Source organism: Oreochromis aureus, linkage group 7 (genome assembly GCF_013358895.1).
Source record: "Oreochromis aureus strain Israel breed Guangdong linkage group 7, ZZ_aureus, whole genome shotgun sequence".
Classification (NCBI taxonomy): Eukaryota; Metazoa; Chordata; class Actinopteri; order Cichliformes; family Cichlidae; genus Oreochromis; species Oreochromis aureus.
The window spans coordinates 31,073,891-31,101,815 of NC_052948.1; the positions used below are offsets into that span (position 1 = coordinate 31,073,891).

The 27,925-nt window shown below is 40.4% G+C and overlaps 3 protein-coding genes across 6 annotated transcripts; all 3 read right to left on the bottom strand.

The window, feature by feature from the left end:
• Positions 1 to 4,185: 4,185 nt before the first annotated feature.
• On the bottom strand, positions 4,186 to 7,507 carry thap1 (THAP domain containing, apoptosis associated protein 1). 4 transcript variants are annotated; one of them, XM_039614636.1, is made up of 4 exons: positions 7,097 to 7,507; positions 6,143 to 6,349; positions 5,532 to 5,950; positions 4,186 to 5,443 (listed from the first exon to the last, which is right to left on the bottom strand). In XM_039614636.1, the coding sequence occupies exons 2-4, from the start codon at positions 6,314 to 6,316 to the stop codon at positions 5,422 to 5,424; spliced, it is 615 nt and encodes a 204-aa protein (XP_039470570.1). In that variant the 5' UTR covers positions 6,317 to 6,349; positions 7,097 to 7,507; the 3' UTR covers positions 4,186 to 5,421. The 4 variants fall into 4 exon arrangements, with proteins under 4 accessions (XP_039470570.1, XP_039470569.1, XP_031613321.1 ...); XM_039614635.1 differs by having other exon boundaries at positions 5,532 to 5,953; XM_031757461.2 differs by having other exon boundaries at positions 6,157 to 6,349; positions 7,097 to 7,424.
• A 195-nt stretch (positions 7,508 to 7,702) lies between these two features.
• On the bottom strand, positions 7,703 to 14,430 carry ccdc82 (coiled-coil domain containing 82). Its single transcript, XM_031757444.2, has 2 exons — positions 13,420 to 14,430; positions 7,703 to 11,961 (listed from the first exon to the last, which is right to left on the bottom strand). Exons 1-2 carry the CDS (start codon positions 13,984 to 13,986, stop codon positions 11,791 to 11,793), a joined length of 738 nt encoding a protein of 245 aa, XP_031613304.1. The 5' UTR covers positions 13,987 to 14,430; the 3' UTR covers positions 7,703 to 11,790.
• Positions 14,431 to 15,272: 842 nt separating this feature from the next.
• On the bottom strand, positions 15,273 to 27,914 carry wdr91 (WD repeat domain 91). Its single transcript, XM_031757453.2, has 18 exons — positions 27,628 to 27,914; positions 25,647 to 25,783; positions 25,258 to 25,437; positions 24,971 to 25,178; positions 24,772 to 24,854; positions 23,392 to 23,501; positions 20,366 to 20,537; positions 19,537 to 19,728; positions 19,171 to 19,343; positions 19,011 to 19,065; positions 18,812 to 18,907; positions 18,385 to 18,479; positions 17,862 to 18,015; positions 17,057 to 17,165; positions 16,821 to 16,933; positions 16,578 to 16,685; positions 16,285 to 16,374; positions 15,273 to 16,175 (listed from the first exon to the last, which is right to left on the bottom strand). Exons 2-18 carry the CDS (start codon positions 25,767 to 25,769, stop codon positions 16,011 to 16,013), a joined length of 2,226 nt encoding a protein of 741 aa, XP_031613313.1. The 5' UTR covers positions 25,770 to 25,783; positions 27,628 to 27,914; the 3' UTR covers positions 15,273 to 16,010.
• Between the last annotated feature and the right edge of the window lie 11 nt (positions 27,915 to 27,925).

Consider the following 27,925-nt stretch of genomic DNA (forward strand, 5'->3'; position numbering starts at 1 on the left):
ATTGCAGAGCTTTTGAGTTTTCATCAAAGGGTGCGTCTGTGGCACCACAGGAAATTTTTATTGTTTGCCATGAAATTTCATTTACTTTCATTCACATATACATTCTGTAATCTGGACCAAACTTCTCAGATGTAATAACGCTCTGCCTCTGAATACATTTCAGTTGTAATATTTTAAAATAGTGACTGCACCACCTAGTGGGAATAGATGAAATGTCATGTTTTAACCTTTGGGCTTCACTTTGGGCTACAGTTTCAAGGCGGTTGTCAACCTCAAATTTGTCCAGGACAGCCTTAAGGAGTTGATCTTTGGGTGCTTTGAAAACTGTCAGTGTTTGAGAAATGTCTGGTTTTATTTTTTTACAGGGATTTCATCAGAGCAACATGATCTTTAGTGAGTGTGATCTTAAGCCTTTGGTGATGTTAAATTGTGAAGCTTTTGAGTTTATGTGAAAGGGTGTGGTCATGGCAAAACGCCAACTTTCGAATATTCACCACAAGACAGGATATTGTGTATTTCAGTTCTACATTGTCAAGTCCGGAGACATCTACGTGCCACCTAGTGGACACAGAAAGTAGACAGTAGGTTATAATCATCATCCAATCTAGATGAAATTTTAATTGGTGGTTCCAATTTAATGAAGTTTTTTAAATCATTACCGATGTATGCTGCATGATCATTCCACCCTGAAAAATGAACAATTTAAAGATATCATTAAAAGTCAAAAAGTTACCATGATATTCACACCCTTGATATATGTGTGTGAGCTTCCAGCTACAAGTGTACACATTTGCAGATCTGATTCACTGGAGAAAACTTCAAAATTACACTCTTTGCTAAACTTTGATAGTTCATATCTCAGTGTGGAACAGGTGACTGCTCAAAACAAATCTGAGCATATGAAAAGTTTCTTTTTTACCCACATTTGGATACCAGGCTGATCCATTCTGGGTCAAAATCGCTTTCTAATGGTTACAGTTTTTCTGAATTGCTAAAACACTGAATCCCATTGTAAAAACTAAACTGTCAACTATGAAAACTCTTTCATCAAACCAATCCCACAGTTGCCAAAATCTTAAACACTATTCATCTGGTTAGGACACCATTTGAAAATCTGAATCTCCCATTTACCAAAACCCTAAACACATTCTCAAACACAAAACACATCTAGCAGTGTGGTCCACTTGCACCCAGAATGGTGCACACAGGCTACAGAAGTTAAACACAACTAACACAAAGTTCCATTTTGGTCTCATCTGACCAGAGCACCTTCTTCCACATGTTTGCTGTGTCCCCCACATGGCTTGTGGCAAACTGCAAACAGGACTTCTTATGGTTTGCTGTTAACAATGGCTTTCTTCTTGCCACTCTTCCATAAAGGCCAACTTTGTGCAGTGCACGACTAATAGTTGTCCTATGGACAGATTCCCCCACCTGAGCTGTAGATCTCTGCAGCTCGTCCAGAGTCACCATGGGCCTCTTGGCTGCATTTCTGATCAGCACTCTCCTTGTTCGGCCTGTGAGTTTAGGTGGACGGCCTTGTCTTGGTAGGTTTACAGTTGTGCCATACTCCTTCCATTTCTGAATGATCGCTTATACAGTGCTCTGTGGGATGTTCAAGGCTTGGGAAATCTTTTTGTAGCCTAAGCCTGCTTTAAATTTCTCAATAACTTTATCCCTGACCTGTCTGGTGTGTTCTTTGGACTTCATGGTATTGTTGCTCCCAATATTCTCTGAGACAACCTCTGAGGCCGTCACAGGGCAGTTGTGGAGCTGTTTTGCAAAGAAGAATGGGCAAGAATTTCAGTCTGTAGATGTGCAAAGCTGGTAGAGACATACCCTAAAAGACTGGCAGCTGTAATTGCAGCAAAAGGTGGTTCTACAAAGTATTGACTCAGGGGGCTGAATAATTACGCACACCCCACTTTTCAGTTATTTATTTGTAAAAAATGTTTGGAATCATGTATGATTTTCGTTCCACTTCTCACGTGTGCACCACTTTGTATTGGTCTTTCACGTGGAATTCCAATAAAATTAATTCATGTTTGTGGCTGTAATGTGACAAAATGTGGAAAAGTTCAAGGGGGCCGAATACTTTTGCAAGCCACTGTATAACTAAATTGTATATTGTTTAGAATTGAAAGACGGCCACATGACGGTGGAAGAACACGCATGTGCTCACAACACCAGGAGACACTTATTGTGGATATGGTCCGTCAGAATAATGCAATTCGACTGCATGAAAGTCAGCAGTGGATTATAGAAGACAACATACATTTTCAATGTAGCAAAAAGGAGAAGAAAAGGTCACAATGTCATAGGTCAACGTGCCATTATTGAACTGCCTGGCCAGCGTGGTGGAAATGTAACTGTGCTGCCATCAGCAACTATGGGGTTCTCCACAGTCATGTTACTGTTGGGCCATACAACAATGAACTTATATTAACATTCCTGGATGGTCTACGGGATGCTTTGCTTGATTAGAGAGATCGCGAGCAGGCAGAGCATCCCATATCATTTGGGCCAATGTGAGCTTTCACCGAGGTCCAAGAATACGCAATTGGTTTCACAATGAGCAGCATTTTATCAGTGTGTTTCTTCCACCATACTCTCCCTTTTTGAACTCTATTAAGGAGTTTTCTCAGCATGGAGATGTAAATTATACGACTTACACACAGGAAAATCTACTTCAAGCATTGAATGGAGCTTGTGGTGAGATAGGACTGGAATCTTGCCAGGGCTGAATTCGGCATGCTAAAGGATTCTTTCCTCGTTGCCTTGCAAGGGAGACCATGGCATGTGATGTGGATGAAGTCCTGTGGCCTGACCCAGCACAAAGGCGGGATGCTGAGGTGGAATAAATTATCTGAATATGCTGTAAAAATATGTAATTTTTTAATGTATATATATTTTTTTTACTGCAGCTCTTTTTTTTGTTAAAATATGAGTACAAGAATAAATGAATGAATAGATAAATATTATTTTCCAGCTATCTCACAGTGTTTTCTATTTATTTTTGTAGTGTGTAATTGTTGCTAAGTTGTGTTTGCACATTGGATGGTTTTGTGTGGCTTTTGACAGTAGTGCTTGATTTTGAGTAAAGTTCAAATAGTTTTGGGTCAAATGTTTGGTTTTGCAAGACAAGTCGAAGGTTTTGTGTGTGTAGCTTGAATTTTGGAGTTTGTGTTTAGTGTTTTGAGACAAAGAGGTGAGATTTTAGGAAATGTGTTTTAGCAATTCAGAAAAACTGTAAAAAGGATGCTTGAATTTGTTTGTGTTTTGTAGTTTAGTTTTAGTTTTGTGAATTTTACTGGATAGCTCTGATGAGGACTCAGAAATGCTGGAAAAATAATCAGTGCAAAATTTTAGCCCCAACCTACGGACTGGAAATATTCATAGTATGAAGGTAGAGTTTACATTACTTCATTATATATACTAAAGATATTATGCACACAAACACAAAGTCTTGAGATTGTGAGCTCAGTTATTGGAAGCCCTGAAGGATACTTTATGGAAGCATCACACAGCATCGTTTCAGTGACACACACACACACACACACACACACACACTAGATAAGATAAAAATAACTGAAAGGATAAGCAAAGAAAAAAGGATGAGTAAAAGGTTTTGTGGGATGCTTTATTTAAATATCTGAGCAATCTGGATGCAGCTGAGTGTAAATGAGAACAGTTTTTTGCTTCTGTGTGTGAATTCGGAGCTTTCTCTGTTGCGTGCTTGCTCTTCTGTTTGTGGAGAAGTTTTTGCTGTTGATTGGCAGAATCAGAGTTTTGTTTGTCTTCTTTCTGTTGGTTTTGGCTTTCTAGCAGGTTTCTCTGTTTGATTTTTTGTACCGCATGACATTTAAACGGCTGTTAGGGCAATCCTGCTGTCTGCTGGGCTGACCCGCCGAATGAAGCAGGGGCAGGGGAGAAAAAAAAATATCCCACAGTAACAATGTAAAGATAGTTTTCCATGTTGGAAAACAAAAGTAGGATTTTCAAACATCAGGAACACCACCTTCTGGGTTTGGATCTTGTAGTCTTCCATCATGGGAATGACTGCAAACATCTACAAAGGTGGAAAATCCCTCCACACCAAACATGAACAGAGTCCCTGGATCTAGGAGGAGAATTGGATCTGCTTCATTTTCTGATATTTTAATGGGAACATGAAGACAATGTCTGCTGGTTTTTCTTTTATTCACTTTAATTTCATTTGTGATGACACAACAGCTTTTCATTTCTAAGTTTGGCTGAGCTTCACTTCCGCTAATTTCATGCAAAACCAGTCACATGACCTCCTCAGTGAAGGAAGCACAAAGAGCCAAAGAAGCTGCTCGTATGGCTTCAGTTTATTGCACATCAGCAGTAACAAGCAGTGTTTTTGCATCTCAAGAAAACACTGAAAAATGTAAAGCTTTTGCAGCAAATGTACTTCAATCAGCCTTTAAGTAAAAAACAAAACTCTGAAAACAAAACAGAGAAGCTCAAGTGAGTTCATTTCATACTGTCAAATTTTATTTCCATATTAAACAGCAGACTGTTTAATGGGGATCTATCCTGCACATTTCCAGCATCGTGTTTTTAATTCATAAACTCTCAGAGCAGCTTTGCATGAGTCACAGTTCAAAATAATCTCTTTTTTTGATACCGGGTTTTCAGTTCATCCTCTGTCTGAAACGAGGCGTTTTAGCCTCTCTGAGTTTGAGCAGTCTTTCTTTCTGATTAGCTGGGTATTGCTTCTGTGCCCAACATGACCATAGCAGGATATCTATGACATCATACAAATCAAAGAGTAGAAAAAAAGTGTTTAATTTATTTTCCTGATGAATTTGTCAATTTTTTCTCATAAATTTACCATTTCTTTCTCTTATAAATTTGTCATTTCTTCTCAGGTTTACCAGCTTTTTTTCTCTTTAATTTGCAAAACTCAAAGCCTAAAGGCTCAGATCGATTCTTCTAACGATCTACCTCAGATGCCTCCAAACATCATGGTTCATAACGGCCTCGGCTCTCACCTTTGAGCTTCGACACCGTGGGCTCTTCAGATGAAAACTGCTCAGTTGTGGCTGCAGACCCAGCTCTCCTCACTGGGATGATCCTCCTAGAGAAATTCAGCTCAGTGTAAAACAGAAGCTGTTGTTTGCTTCTGCAGTGCACAACGAAATCAGTCAAGAAAATCCAGAGATGACGATCACACCTCAGCTTATGTGGTAACACCTCGTATATGCGACAGAACATAAAAAGCAGGAAGAACAGTTCTCTTTAAAGGAATAGTTCAACAGTTTTCTTTTTTTATTTTTTTGGGAGAGGGGGCATAACTGTGCTTTGTTTTCCTCACTGTGACAAGAACCATCAGTCTGTGTGCGTCAAGTATGAAGAGCTGTTGGCTCTTGAAACCAAACCGAAAGCTTTAAGAAGTCATTTAAGTGCAGCCCGAGCTCTAGAAAACAAAAAGAAAAATAGAAAGATATGTGAATATTTGCGTCCTTCAGCTCAGCAGCAGATGAAACTTCCCCACTCCGCCTCACTCGATGCCTTTCAAACTGTGGTAGATGTGTTTCGGCAAAATCACGTATCCCTCACTGAAGCCCGGCTCCGGCGCCGACTGACGGGGCATCCTGGGTGATGCCTCCCGGGCGGCCTTCAGCCTCTTGAGCTGCCTCTCCTGCCGCCGACACTTCTGCTGCGTCGTCTTCAGCTTCTTCCTCAGATGTTCCACCTGCTCCTCCAGCAGCTCAATGCGCCTCTTCTGCTGCGCAGAGTCCTCTACCGTGTAGTTGTGGTCGCAGGAGACCGCCGTCGTCGTCGTTGTGGTCGTTGTCATCGTGTCGCTGCAGGTGTCGAGCGGGTTACTCTCAGGCTCCTCCTCCTCCGCTGGTTCAGAGGTCAGAGGCAGAGAAAGCGGGAAGAGGTTCTCAGAGGGGAAGGGATCCTCCAGGGACTCTGACTGCTAGAGAAGAAAAACACGAGTTAACTAGTCGCTAACTAACTGAAGCTGAAGTTAACCTGATCTACTTATCTAGCTTAGTTAACCTATCTGCTTAATTTGAGCTGTCTCTCAGATCTGTGCTCTTATTTTGAAATAAAGAAAATGTGACTGGAAACTCTTGGGAGACTCCTGAAAAAAAAAAAGCCCTGCCTTAGTCAGGTCACCTTGATGCTGAGGTTGAAGGTGAACAGCGACGGCACAGCGCTCTCCTTCAGCACACGGTTGTTGCACTCCCTCTTGAAGGAGTCTTCGGTGAAGTGCTGGGAGCAGATGTTGCTGTACTTTGTTGGCTTGAAGTTGTTTCTCCTCATCGCAGCCACCCATTTACAGCAGATATCTGGACGCGCCAGAGGAAACCTGGTAAACAAGTGATAATAATACACAGAAGTAAATGTCATAACGGTTCTGTATGATTTGGGAATTATTTTCTGTTATCAGTTTTAATGTAATTAATTAGTTTAAGTTGCTTATGAAGTAAACTTTATGTCTTTGGTAAAAAAACAAAACAAAAACAAACAAAACAAAAAAACCTGGAGCGTTAACCCTTTGTGTTACTTGTTTTGAGACTAAAGTTGGGGACTAAAGAAATGCGCATCAACTCCCGCCAGTAAGCATAAACACATTAATCCAAACTCCAGTTAAATTTGGAGGAATTTACTGTCCCCTTATTTACGGAAAGGCAAACATATTTAAGAATGTAACTCCAAGACTTTATAAGTAAATGTGTTCCGTGTTGATAGATTCGGCTTGTTAAAAAGCGAAACAGCTGTAAAGTTTTAGTAATATCTAAATTTGTGTGCCTCGGTATAGCCACTATAGAGAAACTTGTGACTTTAGACTTGATAAAAACATTTGATTTAATCAAATAAAAATAGCATCTGTTGACTTTTATGTAGCCGGATTTTAGCAGTGAAACCTGGAAACACGTAAAATGCCCCGTGTCCTACTCCACATGTTTCGTACTGTTGAGGAAGAGCAGTTAATCTTTAATGAGGCAGATTAGTGAACGCAGGCTGGTGGACGTTGCTCAACCACCATGTCAGGACTGCTAATGCTACCCAGCTCGCTGACACACACACAGACACACACTGGCACTTAACTTACTTGTGGAATGAAATGTCTTTGTCTTTGTGGTAGCGGTTCTTACAGCCGTACGCTGAGCACGTCTGAACCATGGCTGAATATCCGGACAACACTCACTCACAGCCGGACCAGAAGTCCACGAAGCTCCGCTTGTGCTTCTTGTCACCCTCCACACAAGCTTCACTGCCACTAACAATGATGGCGGCGAAGAATTAGTCACCTGACCGGCATCCCCGCCTCTAATTGGTGGAGCTTTCTGTCGTTACTTTCTTGTAATAGCTCAGGAAGTCCACCAGGGGGAGACACATTTGATAAAGAACATCAATTATATATAATTATATTTAGTCTATTATTTTTTTTATGAGCCTTAATTTAAATACCAAATGTAAAATTTCAATCAAATCAAGTCTATTTTATTTAACTAACACATTTTGAAATAAAAGAAGCTGACACAAAGTGCTAATTTCAATTATTTTCTGTTGAGTATAGAGTAAATGTGAAGGACTATAAAACATTAGAAAAGCACAATTTAAATACATTTTACCAAATTAAATATCAATTTTGTATTATAATTTTTCATTATTATTTTAACTGCTGTAACAAAAGAATTTCACAAATACAGGATAATGCATTTGTCCTCTTTCATTTATTATTCCAGAAATTACCATAAGACGTAATGTTTTATTTCATAGCTCAGCCCTGTAGATTCATGCATAATGTGTTAGATAAATAAAGACTTTCAACACATAATCTCTTAGTCAAAAAAGAAGAAACTTTATTATTAAAACAGGTGTTTTCAACACCGTGGGTTGGTCTAAAGAGCTTTATACAGCAACAAAAGACCAGGAATACACAGAAAACAGGTAAATACACAGCACTGATAAGTACCTATAATGTGTGTGTATTATCACTACACTGTATATCATACTGTGTCCTTATCTTGAAAGAAAAAAAGAGTCACAAGGCTCTCAAACAGTCTGTGGGTTCAACTTTAGCAGCTGGAAACTCAACTTAAAAACATTCAGAGTTTCTCACCAACTTTGACAGAGGCTGCTGAGGTACAGAAACATGATGTGTTTTTTCCTATTATTACGACTGCACGTGAATGCACCTTTACAAACAGGAGAAGCGAGGATTTAAGAAGAAGGATGGAAAGAGAAATTTCTCATCATTTGTCCATTTTTTGTTTTAGCACATGCCTGTGGCCTATTAGAAGACTTTACAAAGGAAGAAATAAATAGAAAAATACAAAATAGTTTTGGGATAATTCACCCACATTTCTATGTACAGGAACCTCCCACCAAAAAAAAGGAACCAGGTGGGATCATTTGATTTTTGCAAACAAAATTTACTGATGGAGAAATGTCCACAATCTCAGATCAAACATGGGCAAAAATCACACAAATTTTACTTTATTTTACACAGTTAGACTCTTATTTTGATAGTTCTGTCCATACTTCCTGTCAGTTGTATGAAATTCACTGCCACAGTCATCACGTTTCTTTAAACAATGCACAATCATATCAACAGGTCACCGGAGTGATCCAGTAGCTGTTGGATGACAGGTTAAAATCCTGGACAAGGACCATGTGCTATCTGTCACAAAGCCCAAACAAGCCTTCTTTAAACAAGGAAACTAAAAATTAAAGGTCACGACTTTTCAACTGTCAGCTCTAAGAGAAATTGTAAGAAAAGAAAGGGGGAAAAAGTATTTTACACAACTTTTTTAATGCACCCCTACCATCATAAGGTGACGCCAAAAGCCTGTTTGATGACTATGACTAAGCACATTTTACTAATTACTTAATGTTGAATTGTATGGCAAAAAGCTACCATAAAGTTGAGTGTAGCAGTCTTAAAATAGTAAATAAACACCAACAAGTGACCACCGCGAGGTACGGGCAACATGTCATCACAACCAGTCTTGGTCATTTGTTTGGTTTTAAACAGCTGCCACTGAATATCGCATAATACTTCTGATTTAAATGCAGTAAGTTCTGCCAAACTGATAATTGGCAGTTTTGCACACAAACATGATGATAAGCCCAATTGATTTCTGCATCAGAGAATGTATGTAAGATTTATCAAAGAATTCCAGATGTACCAGAAAGTAGCATAAGAACAACCTCATTGACTTCTTAAACCACAATGAGCTCATATATTTGGGCGTTTTAAACACTGGTAATCTAACAAAAACAGAGTGCCAACTTAAACATTCATGATGACATACCAAGTGATGACCCCTGGTAACTCCAGGAAGCCAGTGCTTAAATACCAAAACTGCAGTTCCTCTAATGTCCACTTGAGGATCCAAAAGCAAGTCACTCTCCCCCAGACTCTCATGTTAAATGTCCAATTTTACAGCAGAAATAAACATGTTTTGCAGCCTGATACAAGAAAACCGTTTCACTCTGTCAAGTTTTTTCAACCTTCATAACAACTGCGCAACCATCACCTTGGCTAATTGGAGCTTTTTTAATGCAGACTTGAGTGGTTAAAAAAAGGGCAACGGGGACTTCTTTAGGTTTCTTTAGACTTTTCATTTTTCATCCAGGAGGCTTTTCCAGTTCAAATTATGAGAAATGGCGTGTGTCATTACCGTCACTGAGGCCAAAAGGTGGCACCTGTCTAAGACAAGTACTGTCAACTACTTTATTTTTAAGCACTCAAGACTACCATGACCTGCACAACTGATACAGGCATTTTTAATGCAGTTACTGACAAATAATTTGGTTTTCTCTGTGATTTATTATGGACAACCACTATACTGCAAGTGTACCAGGAAGTAAGTATAAGGATAGCAACAACGTATTATTATGTCAGCAAAGTGAACTTGCAGGAAAATCTTTTGAAAATCTTGTGTCATTCAACATTCAAAGGTATTTAGCTGACGGTGTAATAACAGAAACATAGAGACGGCTGGAGAGAACAGACGGACAAAACTATCAAAATATGTAAATATTTTTTCAAAAATAAAGCAACAGATTAAAAAGCTGCTGTACAAGAAAAAAATCAATCGGTCTGCGAGGCCTTCACACTTACTTAGAAAAGATCGGCAAACAATGAAACTCAACCTCAGCAAAAAAGAGTGAAAGAAAAAGAAGGAAAGTGCAACAGAAAGTCAGAGTGCTGTCGGTTACTGAATGTCTCTAAATACTCTAATACCCAGAATCCTCCGGGGTCGTGAAATCAGAGTTTTTAGCATATTCACAACACTGCCATCAAGAATTCACTAAAGACTCACAGCAGTGTCTTCTGGGAGATGCAGTCGGCTTCTGAAAGATCACACGCAGTCAGAACGCAACGATTACACTCAGTGATGTGATGTGGAAGCCCCGCCCACTAAGCGGCTCTTCCCTTTTGCAGGAAGGAAAGCAGCTTCTGTGCTCCACATCCAGGAAAGCTTTCGCTCTGGTTTTAGCTTCACCAGCTGATCTGCTGCCACAAATTTCATCAAGCTGAACTCAAGAACTGCTTACTAGCTTTTTGTTGGACTTGCAGGCAGAGCTGTGACTAAAACAACAGGAAATGAGCACATTTTTGTATTTTTTAAGGCTAAAGTAGCAAAACATCTGCCGGTTCAAATATGCAAAATATAACCCAGATGTGTGGCCCACATCTGCCTGTGACTCAGTGGCTGCCCAGGTCCACCATACATGTGCCAGCTGCCAGCTGTGTTGATGACCTCTGGGCCATATGTGGTGATTGCCAAATGCCAGAACTGAGCAACCAGAGGGCCAAACGTGGGCCAGAAAAAAGCTGATTTTTTTTAGTTAAGAGAGAAAAAAATAAAAAAAATCACATCTTATAAGAAAGCTAATTTCATGCGAGCAAAGTTAATATTGAATATGTATGTTGTTTTTTTTGTTGTTTTTTTTAAATCACGTGTTGCACACACCTCACAGCCAGCTGCATGTAGTGGCCTGTGTTTTACTGCAGGACTCGTTCTAATGAAAATAAGCTCATAATTTGTTATCTGATTGAAAATAAGTGCTGTTTTCTAAAAACATGTATTATGTGTTAATGATGTTTTTATTGTAAATTTGTCATATTTTTTCATGAAGTTGAAAATTTACAACTTTAAGTTTAAGACTTTTTTTTTCCTGAATTTTACATCACACAACTAGGGCCTTTCATTTTTTTTCTTTCAATGGCCCGAATACAAACAAAATAAACTTTTCCACAGACAATTCAACACTGGCGACTTGTTTTTGCTCCTTTCACTGGTGGGCTGTGAGTTTCAGATGGACAGCTGCAGGAAAGCTGTGGCTACCACTCCCAGACAAAACCTGTTAGTGTTACAACAACGAACCAAAAAAAGCTAATAAATTATAATAAAGATGTTACTCTGATCGTAAGTCACTCTGATAGTGCAGGCCACCTGGTTGAATCCATCTTAACCATTATATGGTTTTGCTTGTGATGTCATACAGGGCAGCAGTGCTTGGAGCCTCCAGCTGTTGGCGGATTAACATTGAAACATCTGCAGCATGTAAATAAAACTGAGCGCTCAGCAGATCAGCAAATGTTTATATTTTCAATCTGAAGCAAAAAAGTACCTCACATTGGGGTCAGAGACGCTGTCCACCTCCTCTTTTCTTCTTTTTGTTGCTTGTTACAAGTGTTCGTTGTCACAGCAACAACACATATAACCATTAGTCCTGTACAGATAAACAGCTGTACGTCATTTTGAAATGCGATTATGTCTCTCAGGCTTACTTCTCCTCCTCCTTCTTCTCTTCTTCTTCCTCCTTCTCTTTTCCTCCTTTGTCTCCCTCTGCTGCTTCTTTCTTTCTGTCCTCTTCTTCTTCACCTCCTCCATCTCCATCTTCATCACCATCTGCCTCATCCTCTGCTTTTTTAGACTGTTCCTTGTCTCCTGTGCCCTTAAACAATTTAAATAAAACCCATTTTACTCGTCACACAGAGGTATAAAGCTTTATTGGGTTATGAAGTGCAATATATTCTTATAAACTTGGAAATCTATTGGAAATGAGCCAATACATTAGTATAATTTAGTGTTCCTTGCAAACTTCTCAGTTTTCTTTTCGGTAAATTTGCACATTTGCACACTTTTTGTTGTTTGCATTTTTTTCTCAACTTTTATTTATTCCAAGGTTATTATAAATTTGCTAATTTTCTCCTGGAACTTTGACCCTATTTTTCTCATAAATCTGTTTGTTTTCTCTTTTAAATTTACCTTTTTTGCCTCCAAAAAAGTGAATTTTTTCATTAAACTTGTTAACAAGTTTTTGTTAATGTAAATACATTTAATTGTTTTACAAATTTTGTAATTTCTTTCTTATAAATTGGCCTTTTTTGCTTTTTATTCTAAAAACTAAAAAAAAAAATCGATAATGAACATTTATTTAAATATTTTTTTCAAACACATTTGGAAATGAAACACATTCGCAGTCTTTTTCTTGTACATTTTTTACATTTGACATAAGTGATTTTTTTCTCTTAAACTTGCCGGTCCTTTAATTTAAATACATTTTCTAGCTTTTTTATGAACCAAGGGTCTTTTTTCCTCATAAATCTACCTTTTGTTGTGTTGTAAATTTGCACATTTTAAAAAATATTTTCTCTCTCTTTTTTTTGGCAAATGTTTGTAGTTTACTGTAAATTTGCCAGGTTTAGCTAACTGTTATTCCCTCTTGCAGATTAACGTGTAGATTTTTCCTGTGCAAGTTTTGAAAGCACATTTTCTTTGATGTGAATACATTTGTGCCAAAAAATGATCGTCTGCAAAAAAAAATATTTTTTCCGGTATTTGCCAAAAAAGTGATTGCTCGTATAAATAACTAACAACATTCCTGTAACAAGGTAGACGCTGCAATCAGTTTCTGGCAGTGACTTTTATATATTCTTTATTTATCCAGTTAAAAAAAAAAATCTCGTTGACATTAAAAATGTCTTTTGTAAGAGTAATCTGGCCAAGTGGACAGCAGATATTGCAACAAATATAAGAATAGATCTGTAAACATATTTTAAGTGGACAAAAAGGACCGGATTGGTTATAATGTAAGTACAATAATACAGTGTTATAAAGATACTTATATAAATTTTATATATAACCCCTTTGTAAACCCTGTTCACCGAAGTCTATTTACTAACATACGTAAAGATATTACACATAAAAAACACACGGAAACATTGGAAATTAGTTTTTGGCAGGCGATCACTTTTTGGCACAACACCGCTCTTACATGAATCCTTTGAGCATTGTCTCATATACCCGCGCTTTTACCCACAGGTGAAGCCCTGTTTGTTTTTTGCTCGTCTTTCAGTGTTTCTGCAGCGGCACCTGCGCTCCTGTGTGTGACGCAGACGCTCAGGTGTACCTGCTTCACGCGCCTCCCCCTCCGGCTCGGGATGCGGGCCTTCATCCTCCGGGAAAGCGCCAGCAGCTTGTTGTGTCTCTGCCTCCTCTTCGCCTTCTCCGCGTCTTCTCTCCGCTTCTCCTCCGCGCGGTCCGAGTCCGACTCGTCCTGCCGCTGCAGCCGGCTCCTCTTCCTCGGCTGGACCATCCTCTTCGTGTGACTTCTGTCGTCATCCTCCTCATCGTCGTCGTCATCGTCGTCCTCTTCATCCTCGTCTTCGTCGCCGCGGCTGGACGACGAAGAGCTGTCGTCGCCTCCCAGGAAGGAGCGCTTCCTGCGGGTGACAGAGCGGCTGTCATCGCTGGAGGTCCCCCCGGACTCGCTCCGGTCTCGGTCCTCCTGCTCGCTGTCGTCCTCCGGAGAGCTCTGGAAGTCAGACTGTGATCCGGAGGAGGAGGACGACGAGAAGGACCCTTCGTCACTGTCGTCCAGGATGGAGGCGGGCAGACCGATCTGCCGCTTCTTCGATGCGGCTACTTTGGTTTTCCGCATGGACGCGAACATTTTCCGCTTGTACAAACTCTCCATGTCTGCACGCGGTACCGGACAGCAGTGACATGAAATGGAATAGCGACAGCAGAACCGGGCTCGGTGCACGCAGGCTAACGGCGCAGCTAGCCTCGCATTAACGACATGCTATTTATTCGCTGAAACACGCAACATGGCGCCTAAATTCACCTTCGTGCGGAATTATTTTGGAGTCTTTTCACATAAACGGACCGTTTGCAAACGTTACACCGAGAAAATCCGCGCGGAAAAGGTCGCATTTAAAGGATTTTCAGCTCCTGAAAATGCCTGTGTGTTATTGTTGTGGCTTCAGCTTCTTCTTCTCTAAAAATAACTACAGCACACATGCGTACACAGCGCCCCCTACGGCGAAGAGCAGGCGCTACACCTGCAAACTGAGCAGAAATTTTCCTAGCACTCACTTTCCACTAAACAAAAACAAAAACGAGTCTGGGGAAAGGAAAATATATACTAACAGAAATAATAATATGAACCTATGAAAATAAATAAAATCTAAATCTACAGGAAGTGAGTGTCGCTAACATCGATATTAATTTTATTTATAGGTGTGGTCAGGTGTTTACATACACTCATCACGTTAGTTGTAACCCACCTTCTAGTCTAAAGCACATTTTACCAAATATTAGTGGAGGTATATGCAAATATTTGAGTCTGTATGTTTACTTTTGACCCTGTTGGGATCAGAGAAAATCCAAAATAAGTTCAAATGTGTGCACCCAGTTCTTGTTTTTTAAAGTCCATCCATTCATCCATTCGCTTCCGCTTATCCTTTTCAGGGTCGCGGGGGGTGCTGGAGCCTATCCCAGCTGTCTTAGGGTGAGAGGCGGGGTACATCCTGGACAGGTCGCCAGTCTGTCGCAGGGCTAACACATAGACGGAGACAACCAATCGCACTCACATTCACTCCCCCATTCACACCTATGGGTTTTTTAAAGTCATTAAAGATATATGTTGTATAATCATTCCACCCTGGAAAAAGAATTAATTAAAAGCCCCAAATTATCATGACATTCATTCCCATGATGACTGTGTGGAAACCTATGACCACAACTGTAAATGTCACATTTCATTACATCTAAACTGAATAAGAGATTAGGCTTCAGTCATATAGGTCACATTTGTAAACACAAACATGTGGAGGCCTGGGAGCGTTTCGGATGTCACTGTGAGTCATTCAGACACCACCTTCTTAAAGTGGCGTTTTTGGTACATGTGCCTACTTCACGTCTTTCCCCTCATTATAAAATAAGACTGAAACTTAAAAAAAGCCCAAAACAAACAAAATAAAAGAGCTAAAGTGAAAATTTACTGATTGGAAACAAAAAGAAAAGAAAAATACAAAACTGTTATGACTCTGTTATTTACACTACACATCTGTAAGAATGAAATCAAACATAATACAGGATAAAACTTATAAACAAATTCAGTGTACAGTTTCTCTTGTGATAGGTCTTTTTCTTTTACTTCATTACCTTTTTTTATTTAATTCTATTATTATTTTATTTATTTGGTTTAGGTTAAGGGAATAAAAACCCAGAGTGGTCCTCCAAATATTTACTTGTAACATTTCGGCTCGTATAAGAAAAACTTGGAAGTTTCTTATTCCGATCAATCCAAGTGGAGTCTCTCACTCATCCAGATCATGGCAGTCTAAAGGTCTTGAGATGAAAGCAACTGGACTTCTTGTTTAGGTTCTTGAAGACATTTTAGAAAGGTGTTTTCAATTCTCCTTGAAACAACTTCAAGTACCTGAAAGAGGTCGAAGTGCTGTTGACTCAAACACTTCAAATGCTGCTGAGTGTTTGTGAGACTGCTGAGGAGTTTTTCTTCTCCCCAAAGGCCTGAAAACACCAACAAATACAGCTTTAACAAAAGAAACGAGCTCTACGGTGGAACCTTCAGTGAGATTTTAATCCTAATTTGATTTAAAAACAGGTTTGTTTGTATCATGAAACATGAGTCTTCCTTTCATCTCTGAAACTGCACAGACACACAAGATCAGAGGACCTCCATTAGGTCCCCAGTCAGGACTTCTGTGCTAGAAGCGTGCTCAGTTTGATTTTCCCGTCCATGGAGGCTGTCAGGCAGGTGCCACAGTCCACTGCTGAGCACCAGTCGACGGTCACCACCGGTGCTTTATGCCCCCCCAGCGACAGCACCCTCTCCAGAGCTGACTCCCCACTGGCCAGCTGGAAGAGAGGGGACCAGGTAATTAACACATTTAAAAAATACAAAACACATTTAAAGCCACAGAATGCTTATAGATAGATGGATAGAAAAACATGAAGGTGTACTCACTCTGTATATGAGTCCACCAGAGCTAGAACAGGTCAGGACGTGTTGACCTTCAGAGTCAAACGTGAAGAGTCGACCTCGAGGGACTTGAACCTGAACAAGAATTATATCACCAAGTTAGAAAAAAGCACCCCAAATTGTTCACTTTGGTGATTTTACTTCTTTGAACTACTTTTTTTAAAAAAAATTATGAACCGAGTTTAATTTACTTTGTAGAATTCAATGTTTTCTACTCAGCTTTGGTCATGAAATCAAATGAAGTGCTGTGTTGAAAATTAACCAGCAGGTCTGCTTACTTGTTTGTAGCCGCTGTACCCTGACAGGACGAAGGGCCCGGTGGCGTCCTGAGGTAAAATCTGCTCCGACTGCTTAACCCCACAGCGATGGATGTTCCACTGGATAAACTGCATGCACGCACACGCACATGCACGCACGCACGCACACACGCACACACACACACACACACACATATTTTCTTGACTTTCCTGAGTAAGATGAGGAGAAAAGACTGAGCTACACTAGTTCTGGCTTTCACGCACCTTGCCATCTTCTCCGATGCTGAAGACGGTATTTTCATCATAGCTGAACTCCACACTGTAAACTTCCCCGTCATGAGCTCTCCAGCTCATCGCGCTCTCATACCGCTGCATATCTACAGAAGACAGAGGACAGAAATGTCTTTAACTTACTTGGGTCTTGGTAAGTGACAGCAAAGAGGCCACAGATTAATCCTCTTTGAAAATAATCTTTGGATGAATCGAGTATGAACGCAGACCAAACAGTCTGATGACTCCGTCAGCGGCTCCAGTCACCAGCAGGTTTCCGTTGTGATTGAAGGCTGTGCAGTTTATGGCTACTGGTTCTGGCTCCAAAGAGAACTGGAGCTGAGAGACAGAAAGTCAGAAATCTGATTATGCTACAGGCAGGAAATAAAAAGAGCAGTTTAACTAGTTTAACTGAAACTGTCAGGCAACTGAATTGGAGCTCATAGTCAGGCACATAATGGAGGAAAAGTTGAGTTAGTACCCAAACCTTTCTTGGAAACAGGTTTCAGGTTTGTTAGAGCAGTCAGGTAGCCTGTTTAAAATGTGCAAACACAGTTTAAGCAGCACCTCTAGGGCTGAAGTGCCAAAAACTGCAGTTCTTCTCATGTCCACTGGAGGCTCACTCTAGCAGTGAATCAGTCCCATAGACTCATTCGTGGTAAAACGTCCAGCTTTACAGGAGAAATAAATACATTTGCAGCCTGCTAAAAAGCAGTTTTGCCCTCTGAAGGTCGTAACGCTACTGTTTATGAATATGTTTATACATTAACCATTTTGACCCCCATTGCAGCTTAAAATTAAGGGTGTGGCCACTTTGATTGACACGTGGTTGCCCTCTGAGCTGCTAGCTCCCTGAGGCTTCACGGTAGCTACCTGAACTGGATGCCTGGACTCAGTCTGTGCAGGTGGAACTTTAATTGCTCCAGTTTTCTGCTACAGCTGGGGTTTTAAATACACATCCTTTAAACCCAGTGGTTTCTGTTCCTGGTCTTGGACTGATGTATAGACATATTAGCTAAATGATCAGTTAACCACCTGCTGTTTGACAGTCTTGGTGTCCCATAGCAGCAGCTGACCAGACACCGTTATGGGAAGTCGAGGAGCAGACTCGCCACTTCCAGATCGACTGTGAGCTGCAGCTGAACAGACGAACGATGAACCGCTGGGGCTGCAGGCTAAAGACAAGATACTGAAAGGCAGAAAAACACATTCTCATATGGAGATGACCTCGACTGTTGAAGACACAGTAAATCTAGTTTATGGACGTAGTTCCATTCAATTTGGTCAAATTATAATACAATAGAATAAAGAGCACCATCACTATCGGATGGGTTGACATTAATTTTGGCACATAACAACATTACTGATACTGAAACATAACCACGTTTGGATCTGATTTTCAGTTTAACGCTCCATAAAAACTTCTGAGTTCCTGAGCTGCAGCTTTTAGACACTTTTTTGTCTCAGCAAGGAGGCACTTTCATGCAATACAAAGCCAACGAAGAGGCAGACATTGGTCCTAATTATGTTAGTGAGGAGCTCCAGGATGCAGGTTTACCGTGGATGAGCCTCGTCGATGTTCATCTCATAGAGATTCTTCTTGGCTTCCGTATCGTACAACCGTACTGTGCCAACGCCGCTGCCTAATAACAACTGATAACACACACACAAACACATGCAAACACACATTTTATTGTTGGACAGATGTGTTTGGTGTATCAACTAGGTCACAAGCAACCTTGGGGTTTAGGCTTAGGGTTGGGTTTTTGTTTTAACCATGTGCTAAATAGGCAAATATCAAGGAACTAAGGGATTTTACCTTTCAAATTAAGTCTTGTAAATTAATTTTGGCAGTGCAATTGTTCTGTACACATTGCATTAGAGACAACTGTCTGAAAACTAGTAACGAAATCCTAACCCTAGCCTTAGGTGGATCATTGGTGTATATTTATAAAATCAATGTATCTGAAAGTAAACACTGTTACCAGTCGGTCTGGTTTGGTGGCCCACTCCAGAGACATTAGAGGAGATTTGGACATGATGGTGGCTTTGGTCTGCATGATGGGGTTGAACGACCACACCTGACGGAGTAGGAGGGGCAGAGGAGGAAGTCTTTCATGAGTTTTCCTGTCAGTATATGCCATTAGAATACCGTAGCTTGAAGACTATGAAATGCAGGTTTACCTTGATGACTCCGTCAACATCCAAGCTAGCAACGCGGCGACCAGAACAGTCAACCCTTGAAAACAAGCGAAGGGCAACAGAAAGAAAAAAAAGACTGATTAGGGCTGAGTTTTGTTTTTATGCTTAAAGTGGGTGAATTGTGACAGTGTTACAAACAGACCTGCAGTGCATGATGGACGAGTGGTGTTCTCCGTACTCCTCCTGGCTGAGTTTAATGAAGGGAGGTTCTTCTTGGCCTGCACCGCAGCTTCTGCTGTTTGAGGAATCGGTAGGTTCACTTGAAGACTCCGTGGGAGGCTCCACCTCCCCCAGCTCCCCTTTCTTCTCTGGTGTCTGAAGATAACACATGAAAGGGCTCACCAGAACAAAAAATTCTTGTCTTCCGGCATAAACTACAGAGAATACTAATTCAAAGTGCAGATTGACAACTCGCAAAACTGTTTGAACATAGCTGACCTTTACCTCCACAGGTAAGGTAAGACTAAGGGCATCGGATTTGTTGCATATCTAAAGGATGCAACTATACCTGTGGTGGTGGTTTGGAGAAAAGCTCCTTCCTCTCCTTCTCATGATCTTGGATTCTTTTGTGTCTCGAATTCTGGTTCCCCGACTGGTTTGTAGACAGCTGGGACTGGGAGCTCACTGGTTCACTGGTTGATGACTGGGTAGATGCTGGCTTCACCTCCTTAACTTGGCCTGCTTCTTTAGATTTCACAGGCTAAAAAAGATGGAAATGATTACAACCATAAATGTAGAAAACTGGAACACCAGTGCAGCTTGCTATTACTCTCTGAGGGAATGATTTTCAAACTTTGTGGTAGAAAATAATAAAAATATCAAATTCATTAACCAATATTTATTATACTAATGGACGCTCCCAATGAACCCAATCAAGCCTTGATCCTGAATCAGTACGAAGTTTAGTGTGCTGCAGAGTCCTTAACAGACATCTCTTATTGGACAGGTTGGTTACCGCCCATTGTACATCATGAATCTTTGCCATTTCCTACCCATTCCATACCCCATACATTTGACTATGTAGACTGCTAGGGCAACATTAGAAACTAGCATCAAAGTCCAACTAGTTGGAGACATTTCTTTATTAAGGTTTGTTAGTCTTTATCATCTTCCTGATGAGATGGTAACTCAGAAGAAGGTACACTGTCCCAAGTGCCAAATTTCTAAAGTGAAGGGTCTTTCAATTTCCATATACAATCATCAGCTTTTGAACATAAGATGACCTGTCTCTGACTCACTAGTTGCAAAAAACCCCAATTTTTTCAAATAAACAACCATCCAGTCTGTGAGTCAAGGTCTTATTTAAATCTGTGAATTTGGCAATTTCTTGCGCTCACCTGATTACTCAGTGGGTCCTTCCTGCCCATTGCTGCCTGGCTTGGTGAGGACCCAGAGATGGCTTGCAGTGGTTTCCCTGGAGTACGTCTGCCTTGTGGTAGGAATGTAGAGAAGAAGTTTCTGGTAGGGGTGGTGGCAGTACTGACAGCTCGCTGGCTCGTCACTAAGTCCCTACAAAGAGAGAAAAAAGCAAGGAAGTTTTAAAACAGCATACTACACACTGAATCCAAGGAAAGAGACCACAGCTATCAGCAAATGCCACTGCCATGAAAGGGTATGAGTTTTGTGACAATTTTTAGATAGACAAAGTGAACACAATAAACACAAGTACCCAAGATATCATACTGGCTATGCCCACTTGTCTTCATCACATAATTGCCATCTCTTCCTTTGTAAGCATATGATGAACATGCATCTGGCATTTATCCTTTTGCGCTGCTCACTTGTCCAGTTGGGCGAACATTCGTTGGTGGACAGGTGTCCGCATGTGTAAACTGACTGGTCTACAGCTATACACATCCATTTGCAACAAGTATAAGCTGTACTATGTGTGTTCTGACACGTTCTGACAAAAAGTAGCATCAAGGTCTTCAATGATTTGTAGCTCTTTGCCAGCAAGCCTTTCGACCCCATGAGCATCAATAGTTCTTGGGGTTTCAATGACCGTGCTGCTGGTTCGCCGGTTGCTGTTCATTGGACTTATAGAGCAGTTCTCATTATGAAGCAACAACCCTGTTTGCACAATATCAAAACCAAGGTGTGACAGGCCATTTCTGTCCAGTCTTGCTATGACCTTCCAACAGAGACCTCCATAAATGGACCAATCACTTTCAAAGATACTTAGGTCATTAAAACTTGTATATTTTCAGTAAGTAAAAAATAAGGTTGTTAGACTTTTGACTGCCTGAAAAACTTCTTTTTTTTTTTACCCTGACTACTATGCTTACCAATTGGTTTTTCAATTTTGAAGATTTTTTTCTAATTCTCTTGATAGCCGTGCTTGAGATTTTACTGTATTGAGACACAAATCCCCTTTGGGGTTGTTTCAGCAAGGGAATTCAACATAAAACTCTGCCAAATTAAAGATGCAGAGCTGTGGTGACCTCTTGTGACAAGGGCATAGACAAAAGTAGCTTTTTTGGGGGAGGGGGGGTTGGCCCAAAAACTTATGTGCAGTCTGAGATCCTAAGGCAAAGATGTGTTGTTTCTTCCTGTGAATAGGTGGGAGAAATCGTCTCAGTTACCAGGACTCCCTTGCTTCCTGGTAGAGATCTTCCAGGAAGCAAGGGACAATGCTTCTCAGTTACTCAGAATCAAGTGGGGTATCGTGGCTTTGTTATCAGTGATCTCTGGTCAAGATCTTTTTGGGTCTACTGTGTTTTTAGTTACTCCACAAAAGTAGGAAATCAAGTCAGTGCTCCCTGGTAAAAGTCTTCGCAAATCCACTTCAGAACCAAGGGGATTTTGCTTCACTGGTTAGCACTGCTGCCTCACAGCAAGAACGCCCTGGGTTCAAATCCACCATCTGGGTGCAGCCTTTATGTGCGGAGTTTATATGTTCTTCCAGTATCTGTATGGGTTTTCTCCAGGTATTCTGGCTTCCTCCTGGAGTCCAAAAACATGGATGGAATTAGGTTAATTGGTAATGCGAAAACCTTAGGTATGAATGTGAGTATGAATTGTTGTCCGTCTCCCTGTGTTGGTCCTGGGACAGTCTGGCTGCCTTTCCAGAGTTAACCCCACCTCTCGTCCTATGGCAGCTGGGACAGGCTTTAGCACAGCCACGACCCTGAACTGGATAAGGGGAAGAAAATTAATGCATCCAAGGGCTTCTTGCTAGAGGTCTTCTTCAGTCCACTTCAGAACCAAATGGGTCACCATGTGTTTGTTGTCAAGACCATTTTTGTGTATAATACTTAGGTGGGTGTGGTTTATCACCATCAGTATGCAGTGAATTATTCATTTGAAGAGAAAATAGTGAATGTGTAATTGACAAGTCTAACAACACTTACTGCAAAAGTTAGGTTGCCTTATCATCAGCCATCATCATCCAACTAACCCCTTAGCATCCATTAAAAAAAAAAAAAAAAAAAAAAAAAAAAAAAAAAGTAAGTGTGTTGGGTTTTTTCTGGGTCCATTTCAGATCGGGTCCCACATCCATTAAAGCCCCTTAACGATCCAGATGAGGAGCTGTAACTAACTTCTTAAAACATACTTCTGTCAATCACACTGTACTCTTCATGTTTTTATATTGTTTAGAGTATTTTAAAGTTTATTGGGGAACTGTATTTGCTGGCCCGGTCTATCGCCTTCTGTCAGCGTGTAAAAATATGTAAAGTGGAAGTTTAACAAAAAAAAAAAAATGGCTCAATGGAACAATTCATCAGGTGAATTGTTTATTGTGAAACATCAACCGCATTACAGCACACAGTTTAAATACTGCAACAGCATAAATATTTTGGCAATTTTGGCAACAATACGTTAGCTAAAATATGGTTTTAAATAGTTTTTTTATATGAATAAATACAAAATAACTCAGTTTTGTTTGATTTAAAGTGCCTGAATATGAAGATATGAGGTTACGTCATTTATTAAATAAATACTGTTACAAAAAGTGCAACAACCTTAGCTCTCATTTAGGCCTGAACCATGCTAACATCAGTCCATGTTCGTTCTGTGCTTTGTGTTAAAATGTAACTTAAAAAAACAAAATAAAAACAAACAAAACCACAAAGCTGCAATGGATAAAAATCTTGATTAATATTTTAAGGTTTAAGATGGCTGCCATCTGCAACTCACAGCACAAAACACATTAAGAGTTTTGAGGTGATAAATACAAGCACAATACGCCAGTTTTTCCATAAAAATACTTTGTAATTTTTAAAGCATGGCATTGATTTTAGCAATGACCTGACTATTGATGGTTAAAAACATCATGATGTTGGCAGTGTTTAAAAATGGACAGAATGGCAGCCATCTTTGCTGTGGTTAGTCATCAGTAAAGACAGTGATGTTAGTCTCTCACAGCTCAGTGTCTCCCAGTCGGTCCATGTTCTGGACGTATGTCGGCAGCTTGTGGTGGATCATCTCATCTCTGTCCCTCTGATCCCGGCTCTCCGTCTGCAGGGCGAACAGCTGGCGAAGATACAGCAGACTGGTCAGACGTAACGTCTACCCTGACTACAGCTCAGCATGGAACACATCACATTTTAAAACTTTATTTCATGAAAAAACTTTTACACTTAGTCTATGTTTTTAAGTACTACTGTCCAACTTTTTGTTAGTTCAAAAATGGAATAAACCAATCACATGGCAGCGACTCAGTGCAATTAAGCATGTAGACATGGTCAAAACGACCGGCAGAAGTTCAAACAAAGCATCAGAATCAGGAACAAATGGGATTTAACTGACTCTGAATGTGGCGTGGTTGGTGGGCATGGTTCATCTACTGCGATTTTCCCACACAACCTCTATCTCTAGGGTTTACAGAGAATGGGATGAAGAGTAGAAAATATCCTGCAAGTGGCAGTTTTCTCAATGAAAATGTCTTGCTGAGGTCAGTGCCTCAGCTACTTGTACTGGGCTACAGCTGCAAAACACTGCACTGGGTTTTGCTCCTGTCAGCTAAGAAAAGGAAACCGAGGCTGTAATTCACACAGGCTCACCAAAACTACACAACAGAAGATTTGAAAAATGTCATCTGGTCTGATGAGTCTCGATTTCAGCTGAGATATTTGGACGGCAGCATCAGACTTTGGCGTGAACAACATGAAAGCATGGATCCATCTTGTCTTGGTTCAAGCTCATGCTAGGTGGTGAAATGGTGTGGGGGATATTTTCTAGGCACACTTTTGGCCCTTTAGTACCAACTAAATGCTAAAGCCTACCTGAGCATTGCTGTCAACCATTTCCGCAACCACAATGTAATATTTTACAATGGATGTTTCTGGGACAATTTGATATGTTCCAAAGTTCAAATCATCTCAAACTGATTTCTTTGACAGGACAATGAGTTCACTGTACTCAAATGGCCTCCACAATCACTTGATATCCACCTAACAGAGGACATTTGTCAAATATTCCATCAAGAATTTAAGTGATTCTGAAGGCAAAAGGGGGTTCAATGGAGTAGGACCAAGGTGTACCTAATAAAGTGGCACGGAGTGGTGGCCAAATCATGGGATTAATACAATGAGAATTAATAGGATTTGATTTGATTTTAAGAAGTAAACAGAACTTTTGGAAACCCATTGAAATTAACTTTTAAGCTAAATAATGAGACTTAATTTCCATGATGGGTGATTTAAAGTAAACGACGGGATCAGTTGTAGAATTTTTGAATAAATCTACATTTACATTATTCATGCAAAATTGATTTAATTTAAAATGAAAGGCTCTCTCTCACCAGCTGACGGAGCTGTTCGTTCTCCTCCACCAGGCAGGTCATCTTCTGGACTTCAGCATCGAAGCTCAGGAGGACAGGCTGAGGTGGGAAACAAGTTAAGGACTGAAAACTGAATTTCAGCAGATCAGTGCGGCCGCCTCTAAACTGTCAGAGCATGTTGAATATTAAGGCTGGTCGTGTGTTTCAAACTCAAGGATATGCATACACTGGAAGAGGACCGACAGGAAGTTATGCAGTGAAACCAGGAAGGTGTCAGACCACTGGCGGGAGAAGTACTGACAGAAGGCGGGGTTCTGCTCAGGGGAGGAGATAAATGGCAGGATGAACCAATCACGCCACTCAGCCTGACCCTGCAGCTCTGACGCCTGCTTCTGGAAAAACTCCTGAGTCTTCTCCAGGTTTCCTTTCTGGAAGGACGAGATAGATTTTTAAATCTTTGTTTTAGAAACACGCAGCAGGATGTCTGATTTCTCCACGAGGTGATACCTGCACGGTGTTGATGATGTAGTATCTGTACAGGCTGATCCTCAGCTTGTTGACGGTGGATCTGTAAACATCTTCGAGTCTGCTGAACAGACGTTTATCCAGGTAGAGCCAGTACTCCTTCAGACCAGCCAGGTCAAAGCTCTGGACAAACTGCTGCAGCTGATCGATGATTTTATCCACCTGCACAGCACAAAAATAATGAAAAGTTATTCAGTGTCCTTTTTCTGCTGAAAAAAGAAACTTCTTCAAAAACCTGAAATAGCAGCTTTTTTTGTTAACCCTTCACACCATTGCTAGCTCCTTTCTCCAACTTCCAGATGATATGACTATTTTACTGTGAGGCTGTGAGGAAACAGAAATACATCCAACAACGTTTCTGCCAGCCATACCCTGAAGCCTTTCTCCTTGTCGGCTTTTATGTCGTTGTCCAGATGTTTCAGAGTGTTGGTGAAGCCACGGTAGATCAGATACTCCCTCACATGCTCATCTGTCCTTTCCACCGCAGTGCCCATGGTGACCTCTGACCCTACAGGGAACAAGTCAGCATTTATTATGATTATTCAGTTTGTGTCTACTGTAGTCATTTGGTTCTTTGAAAGTATAAAGACAGAGACATTTAACTTCAGGTTTTAAGATTATTTCTTACATACACATTTATACAAGTATAATATCCAGCAAAATGCTTAAGCAGGACTCTGGCTGTACACAAATAAAGAAGAAGACATAAACATAAGAATTCCAATCAACTTTTTTTTTTTAATATTAGCTGACAGACATTTAAACCATTGATTTCACTGGGTAGCTGAGTAATGTGTGGGTAGTTGGTGGTGTGGACTTAAGCTGCAGTCTCATTTAGCAGTCTGATGGCATGAAGATCAAAGCTTCTCCATATTGTTTCTGTGCTGGCAGCACATAAACAGCACACAGTAGTGTCTCCCCAATGGCAGTCAGCTGTTAGGGTGGCTGGAAGAATCTCCTGCGATCCTCTCGGCTCTAGATCTGCATCATCTGATGTACACATCCTCTTCTCTCCGCTGAATCAACTACTCTCCTGATGGATAAGTGGTCATGCCCAGGGAATGATGCACCCTTCTCAGAAGTGCAGAGATTCCTGAGCGTCCTGAGCAGGAGTTTGAAGTCTTTTAATCGTCTGAGGTTGTAGAAGCCTTGATGAGGAGGGGGCTATTCTGTTAATCTATAAATAGCAGTGTAGCCCCTTTCCTAGTATCCAAGTGGGCAAGAATTTTTTTTTCTGATACATTAGTTTACAACTTCTGCTAATACGGAGTTTACTAAATGTGCAGATACATTTTCTTCAGAATAAAAATCTATAAACATCACTGCATGAAAATGTTTAGAAATAAGGTAGATGAAGAAAGGACAGAATTTTCTCTTTTTCACTGCTACTCAGTATAAAGTTCCTACACATTTTAGTAGATTAAGTGGACCTATTTTCCTTATTTCTAGTCATCTCAGCCACAGAACTTCTGTTTACAGAAGACAGCCAATCAGAAGAACGGTGGCTTAAAGTAGGAGGAGCTAAAGCAGGTCGGTTGAGACAAGTGACATGAAACAGTAGACAGTAAAATTAAAAAAGGATTATTTTGAGCTGTGAAACAGGCAGAGCTACTTGAGTAAGTGTATTTAGTTACTTTATGTCAGCGATTATTTAACAGACTTCAAAACACTGACATCACATTATTAACATGACAATCTAACCCACTTAATCTCGTTCAGAGTTACCATGTTAATGAGGCCAATTTTAAGAGGTAATATTGCTCAGGTTCTTTTCAAAGTTTAGTAGCGTTCACTCCATTAGCAATAATTCCCCTAAAACACTTCCTCTTCATGCACTGACCGCTAACTTAAAACAACATTAGATCACCGTTATGCATCCACAGCGGGACGTTGATAGTTATAAAGAAAAAAAGGAAAGTGTACTTCAGATCCTTAAAAGTCTGAAGCAGAATATAAAGTATCATTTTTGTAAATTTTACTGTTTTATTTGCATTTCTTCCACCGCTTTTTGTTGCTAAAAACACTTTGGCCAGACTCCATTTGAAAATCTCTTTAATCGGTACACACGGCAAATGTAAGGTTAAACTCAGATTCACAATCCATCCCAGCAAACATCAAACGATGTAAACATTGACTGATTTCAGAAAATGTATTATTGTAAATCTGAAGACACAGGAACTGCAGTTAGCTTCATTTTAGCATCAAGTGTGCCACCAGAACAATCGACTGGAACACGTTACTATCACTATTTCACAAAATCTCTCACATTAAACTGGCCAAATGCAGGCCAAATTAACATTCCTTATGCTATAACATAATAAATCATAAAATCACGTCTTAACATTTACGTACCTCGGAGGATAATCCAGATTATTTTAAATGAAGCAAATTTTAGGCGAAGTTTGGCTTGGTCTTTTTCTTTGGTTTCAGCACCATGAAAGTGAACCGTCACCACCCAGAAACAGAATTGCGCTTTTCTAGATCCATGAATCTTCAGAGCACAGAGCTGCTCTCCCGTCTTATTGTGAAAATTAAATGTTTACAACAACAAAGAGAAAGCAAACTCTCTTCCTGCTCTATTTTTCCTCCTGACAGTCATGTGATGAGCTAACGTATAACGCAGCCGCACACTGCGCGACCTGCGCGCCCT